Source organism: Cydia pomonella, chromosome 8, assembly GCF_033807575.1.
Source record: "Cydia pomonella isolate Wapato2018A chromosome 8, ilCydPomo1, whole genome shotgun sequence".
NCBI lineage: Eukaryota > Metazoa > Arthropoda > Insecta > Lepidoptera > Tortricidae > Cydia > Cydia pomonella.
Window position 1 is genome coordinate 10,200,445 of NC_084710.1, and position 7,297 is coordinate 10,207,741.

The 7,297-nt window shown below is 39.5% G+C and overlaps 1 protein-coding gene across 1 annotated transcript; it reads left to right on the forward strand.

The window, feature by feature from the left end:
- Nucleotides 1–1,682: 1,682 nt before the first annotated feature.
- Nucleotides 1,683–6,259, forward strand: LOC133520528 (juvenile hormone esterase-like). Its single transcript, XM_061854999.1, has 4 exons — nucleotides 1,683–2,168; nucleotides 2,547–2,721; nucleotides 3,229–4,526; nucleotides 5,972–6,259. The coding sequence occupies exons 2-4, from the start codon at nucleotides 2,557–2,559 to the stop codon at nucleotides 6,183–6,185; spliced, it is 1,677 nt and encodes a 558-aa protein (XP_061710983.1). The 5' UTR covers nucleotides 1,683–2,168; nucleotides 2,547–2,556; the 3' UTR covers nucleotides 6,186–6,259.
- The last annotated feature ends 1,038 nt before the right edge of the window (nucleotides 6,260–7,297 follow it).

Sequence of the window (7,297 nt, forward strand, 5' to 3'; positions counted from 1 at the left end):
CCGCTAAGGCGAGCAAAGTGAAGCGGAAGGGCACTACCTACCTTTTCTCGAAGCGCTTCGTCGTTTTTTGAACCCTCATAACTTGGGTTTCTTAATTCTCGGGATATGATGTCAATAGTGGACTTTGATGCGAGAGGTCTGAAAAAGCCAAATATTTTGACTAACGTGTAGAGTTTGCGAAGTTAAGGCTTGTAGAGTTAGAAGCTTGGCTCTACATGAGACCTGATAACTTTTTGACAGTGCGTGCCTTATGGTTTCGTCATGGCAACAGTTTACTTTAAAATATTTTTGATGTCAATATTAGCACGAGCGGTTAAACAACAACTTTGCTCCCTTGTGAAACAAATAACTATTATCGTCAATCATTAAGCTAAGTAAAAAATATGTCAAACAGCTAATTCGGTTAACCGATTTTTACGCGTGCCCATTTTATTGATATGTGAGGTAAAATAATGGTCTGTATGATTCCGCAGTAAGGTTCGCCTCGCCCACACACCGCCATATGCGCAAACAAATGAAGGGGAAGCCGCAAATGTACCGACCTCAATGTAGGACCGTTACCTTCACACCCGTTTGTAAAACCCTCAAATATATTGCTTTTGGGAGCTAATCCCTAACGCAAGCTCTATCTCTCTTAATATCGCCGGAATTTGAATGTGTGGGCCAATTCTCGGGGTCGATCAAGATAAATTTGACATCTCACAGAAGTAACGATGGCTTTGCCGTCAGTGTCACTATTGCTCAAAGATGAACTTCAATCCTAGAACGATAAGATTCATAACTATACTTACATAGATAGGTATCAATAAAATCTTTCTGACTCACTACGTGTATCATCTTGTTTGTGTTCTCCTTGTTTATTAAGTTAAGTAAGTTGAGAGGGGTACCCGCGGCCGCTCTAGCCCTTGTGGCTTGTCATCTCGCGCCCCCTTGGTGCGCCGTTGACCCCGAAATAAACGGGTTCAGTGACTGGAGCAAGTACCAAGTCCCACGCTAGTAACCCACGCAATTAGCGCAGTAAAAACGCAGCCGAAATCAATCTGGTCGCCGGCCACTTTCTGCTGAGAGAGACTTTGCAGAAGCTGTGCCGCGACTGTCTGGCAAAATCATCATTAGAGAAAGCCAAAGATCAAACTTTCGTGCATCCATTTTTCAAATTGCCACTAACAATGTTGGCTTGCCAGACTATAATATGGCCTCGGCATAGCCCCCACCGCACGCACAGTACTTGTTACAGCTAGAGCATGACAATAGTACACAAGGTCGATCAAACTCGAAATAGATACCTATTAATTTCGGCATCATATTCTGGCTAATGAAACCAGAGACTACAGTGGCGGAAAATTTAAAAGCTTAGCTACTATAACGCTACTTTGGAGAAATTTGGAACTATTATTTATAGCTGACAGCTGGACACTTTTGCAATAGTTCTACCATAGGGAGCGTGCATGAACTATAGGAGTCAGCACAGGAGCCGTCAGATTTTTGGCGCGAGGCGTATATGTGATGTTTATGGTTCCGATTCAGGCCACAAGATGGCAGACCCTCCAACGTGCACGGTCCCTATAACAGATGTCACTCCTCTTAATTCCACACTCCATACTGTGACTTAAGTAAACAGCTACAATGACACTGACAACAGCGACAACCTATCATTAAAATTATTGCCAGTGTAAGAAATTAGTTCCAATGAAATTCCGCAACATGGCGCATGATCATACCTCGACTCGATCATACATTCCTGGTCAGGCTTTACAACACCTAGTCTATTACTATTTGTCCAAGACGAGCCGCGAATGTAAAGCGGTTTCAATGTACTATACCTAAATGGTTTCAATGCGCCTGTGAACAATTTTAGAACATCCATTAGCTATCAGCATTGATATTGACAGATTTGACAGTTAAGTTAGTGCCCGATATCAACAATCATAATTCATATGAGATTGTGTCGAGTTATAGTTAATTATTCTTTAATTAACTGACAGATAGGTACCACGTCCTCATGCTTGTAAACATCTGAGCTTTAGTAAAACCGGATTTGAGATTAAATATGATAAAAATGATGAACTAATTTTGATATACCCTCAACTATTCGGTGGAAAAAATTGAACTACGGACATTTAATTACTGTCGGAGAATTCGTACATATCGTAAAATTAAATAATAAGGTAAGAAAATATAATACACTAACCTTGGAAACAGAAACGACGAGAAAAACACATTTTATGATGGAACATCTACATGTCGGCAGCCTATTGTAAGATCAGGCAGATCGTAATGTTCCTGTCTTCCAATGTTTTTACGATAATTTAAAATAATAGATAGGTCATGTAGGTTGCTACAGATGTATCCAGAAATAGGAGCCCCGAAGTAAACTAGGCAAAGATTTTCACAATATGCCTAGGAATTTCACGATATGCCTGATCTTATGATCGGCCGCCAAAATATAGATATTTTACATGTATTGTTACTTAATATTATCTTTAAAATCCTAGGCGACTATTGTATGATCGCAACAGCCAATTATTGATTGCACCATTCTATAGATTTGGAATCATGCATCCTGCCTCAGAAGACACACAATCCGAACAGTCCACCTGTGTAGTACAAACAATAGAGGGGCCTATACGCGGTTATATTGAAAGAAATGATGAGGGAACTTACTACAAGTTCAAGAGCATACCTTTTGCTAAGCCTCCTATTGGCCCATTAAGATTTATGGTATGTACATATTTCATAAATATTCATCACTTTATTTTTAATTGATATTCACGAACTACATTTACCCAGTCATAAAGGTATAAGAGCTTATGTGAAATGTTTAAAACAATATAGGTACACATCATCTTATCTTTGTACTAGATTGTTATTTAGTTATAAGACTGCTGCGCCCTTGCAGGGTACATATTATGTAATTTTGTGTACTTAATATGATTGCAATAAATGCTTTGTCTTGTCTTGTCTTGTCTAGTATTAAATTACCTTCAAGATGAAGTTAAAGATAGTAATAGCCTTTATTTCATGCTTTTCTTTTTAGTACATTTCATTGTAATATTATATATTTATTTGCATGTTGCATATGCAGTAAAGGCCTCCCCCAATTTTTTCCCCTCCTTCCTATTCTGTGCTGTTCTCTACCAGTATCTGTTGCAAAGTTAAAGACAGATTGTTTATTTTATAATTTATGTTTGCCAATTTGAAGTTGTTCTTATATTTCATTAATTTTAGCCACCTCTACCCATTGCTCCATGGGCTGAAGAACTAGACTGCACCATGAATTCACCTATGCCGTTATGTGTTAGCCGGGAACGAAAAATTATTGGTACAGAGGACTGTCTATATCTCGAGGTCATCAGTCCCAACATCAAACCTAACAAGCCCATGCCTGTTATGTTTTTCATGCCTAGTTATGGATTTGGATTTCGTCTAGAAGAGATTTATGATGCATCTTTAATAGCCAATCAGGATGTTGTCTATGTGATTTGCAATGGAAGGTTGGGGCCATTTGGCTTCTTGTCTATTAATGACATATCTGCACCGGGTAACAATGGACTGAAAGACTTAGTATTAGGTTTGAAATGGGTTCAGAGAAATATACATACCTTTGGGGGAGATCCAAAGAATGTCACTATATTTGGTTCAAGTTCAGGTGGCTCTATGGTGCATTTTATGATGCTTTCACCAATGGCTACTGGGTTATTCCACAAAGCTATTATTCAAAGCGCCACCGCATTAAATAATTGGTCTATAGATAGGAACCCAACCGCTGTAGTAACTGAACTGGCCATGAAGTTGGGCATACAAACATGCTGCATGGTTACAACCATAGAAAAAATAAAAAATTGCTCAAAAGATGATATCACATCTGCTTGGTTGAACATGTTCCAAGAACAAATAGCGCGATTTGGTAATTTAGTGGATTCAGTCTTTAAGCCCTGCATTGAACAAGAGTTTGAGGGCCAACCCGCATTTCTTACAAGAAGCCCAACATTAATTGTTAAATCTGGAAATTTCAATAAAGTGCCATTTATAATTGGAAGCAATAATAAAGAAGGCGAGTTGGTACGTTTTATTGGTATCAATTATTATGACTACAAAAAGATAAATGAAAATGTGAGACTTATGGTTCCAAAACCAATAGCAGTAGAAGACAACTTGGACCAGGTGATAGGGCAAAAGATTTTGAAGTTTTATTCAGGTGGTGAAGATTTAATGAATGAGGATAGTAAAGACCAGTATATACAACTTATCAGTGACTTCTTTTTTATATACCATGTAACCAAAACTGTCCAGCTGCACACAACCGTTGCGCCAGAATGTCCAATATACTATTATATCTTAACCCATGCAGGGGAATGGAAATTGCCAAAGGATTTGGAACTATTTAACTGTGCTGGACATCATGCAGAGATACCTTTTATATTCCGTATTGCAATCCCGGGATCGCCACCGTGCAAGGGCAGTCGCGACTCTGTTACAACTAGAAGCAGAGTTATCAAAATGTGGACAAACTTTGCCAAATATGGGTATGTAATTCGTGATTTTATTGACGTAATAGTATCTACGATTGACGAAGGAATATTTTTAAGGGATTAGAGTTAAACCAAGCTAAGTTAGCAGCGATCTTGATAGCATAGACTGCAAATGTTATTTTAAGCCATTGACTTACACACCTTGTTATTTTTTATTACCGTTAATTTCAAGAGTGCAGTTTGAATAACTTTCTCAAAGACACCGGTATTTTAATTAACTCCATTTCGGAGATCCGTATCCGTATAGTGGCTGAGCCAGCCAGCAGTACTGTTGGAAGGATGCAGAAGCGTTGGTTACACAAGAGAGGGAGGGACGGAGAGCCTCGTCGAGCTTGCTCAGATGCAGGTGCTGGTACGATCCAGGGCGTTGGTCGGAGGCGTATACTACGGTATGCTAACAACCTCTGTCTAGACAAATCCGTTCCGAGTCAGGGCCTATATCTGAGCCTACTTGTGTACCTTCCATTACTGCCGCCCCAGTATGCTCAACTGACCCTCCTGCCCGCGACAGCGGTGAGCTAATAATACATGTGGGGAGTGTGGGGCTGGTGCAGTCGAGGATAGGAGTTGACGGAAGTAGAAGAACCAAACCGAATACCAGCATCGTGCCCAGTCTAAGGAAGTGTAAATTTATACGAAGGGATGGTGACTGCGAGCTGCGTTAGTTGCTCTGAAGTTTGTAGAATAGGTGGTTGTAATTTTCACGTGGATAGTTCAATCACTAGTCCCTCGTTCTCGTCAGGCTCGGAGTCAGCATCAATCGGTGTCCTTTCATAGTTTTCGTTAGTGACTTTTCTTCAAGGAGTTACTGTAATTTTCGGGGGATTTTTGGAAAAAACACAGTCACTACTCTAAAGATCATGTAATTATAAGACTTTCACTTATGAGACCCATAACTTTGAGGGTGCAACAACAATTTTGAGGCTTTTCCACGCACACTTTTACCACGTTCTCCATCTTGGAATTACGAATCATCTTTGCTTACCTCGTACTAAACATTAATACAAGATATTTACTCAGTCTATGACTATCTTTTCTCGCGACTACTCTATGAATGTATTTGCTGATCGTTGCTTGGCTGATTACTTTGTTATTGTTGTGAAATCTTCTTAGGATATTGCTGTTGTCTAGAGTATCTACCATGCACGCCTAGGTTGATTGAGAGTAGTCTCGCTAATAGCGGCTCTATAGCACGTTGGTTGTCATAAGCGAGGTTTAGACTAGCAAGAACTTGCATGCAATTTTCATTACATTGCAGTATCTGATCAAGTTTACCTTATTAGTCGGCAACCAACGTAAATTGCATAAAAGTTCTTGCTAGTCTAAGCTTCGCTATACACTAGACTTTTCTAGGATTCCAGTGAGAAACATTATAATCAGCAACCAAAACCTCAATCACCTCATTGTTTCTTAACGTCATCCTTTTCTTTTTTTTCCAGAAACCCAACACCCGACGAAAATGATCCGCTTCTACAGATTAAATGGGACCCAGTCGAAAATGCTAATAAGTTGAATTATTTAAATATCGGATCTGAACTTACCAAAGGAAGGAATCCGTTCAGGGAGAGAATGGCGTTCTGGGACGATCTGCTCCACCAACATAAGTTCCTGAAAATACTGAGTTTTTTCCAGGATTTTGGAATGGCTTGCTGATATGAATATACAGTAACACCCGCTTAGAAAATTCTCACCATGAATAAATGTATGACAAAAACGTGACCGTACAAGCGAGTTCTACAGTTCTACTGTGTCATTATTTCATGATTTGACCTTGTCCAAGTTTCGATATGACAATCCCGTAAGATTTGTGTACCGTCAATTTATAATTTAACTAGCGAGATTGTAAACTAACGAGTGTTTACAATTTTACGGTGATATATTTTTACACATATTCATTCATTTTCATTGACATATATCTAAGGACACGCCTTGCTAGTTCCTAGTTCAGTGGTCACTCACGAATTCGAGCCAATCCTGCAGTCTAACGCAACTAGTTGCGACCAATCGCGCGCTTGATGCGAATTCATCATCATCATCAACCAATCGCGTTAGACTGTACGATTGGCTCGAATTCGTGTGCGTAACACCGCTGTACTGACCCCTTTCTTATTGCCCGTAAGGCCCGTCCTTAGATATATGTCAATTGTCAATGTTCAATTTACATTTATTTGTGCACATACCTATTCGTTGGTGCGCATGTTCGCTCGGCATTATGTCAATCCTATCGCGATCCTATCAACATCTACTCATATACCTACAACAAATTATAAGACGCACCAACCAGATCAACACAACATGGGTGTTTTTACTAGCTAAACTAGATGGCGTTGTATGGCGCCATACGTTTAGCGGTAACAGGAAATCTATAGTCAAACACACTCAACTAGTCAGTAGATAAAGGCACAAAATTCAATGTTTTTATATGAGATCAAAGCTTCGCGCCTACATTTCTTAAATGTGCCGCCTTTTTCTACGGACATAGTGACTTTTCCAGCATATAATTTATGTACGGCATTAATGTATCTACACACATATCATAAACCCTCTGTGATGCATTCAAAAACTGCAAATTACGGCCAGGATACAGATTAACTCTTTTATTACGAAAAAAATCTAATTTGTGAAAATTAGTTCTACGGATAAAGGTACCTTATGGTGGTTGGCGCTTACGTCACGTAGCACCGCATTGCGTCTGTAATGACAACGTAAGCGCCGACCCATACCTATTCCGTGGAACGTGACGACTAACGTAATAATTAAAGATG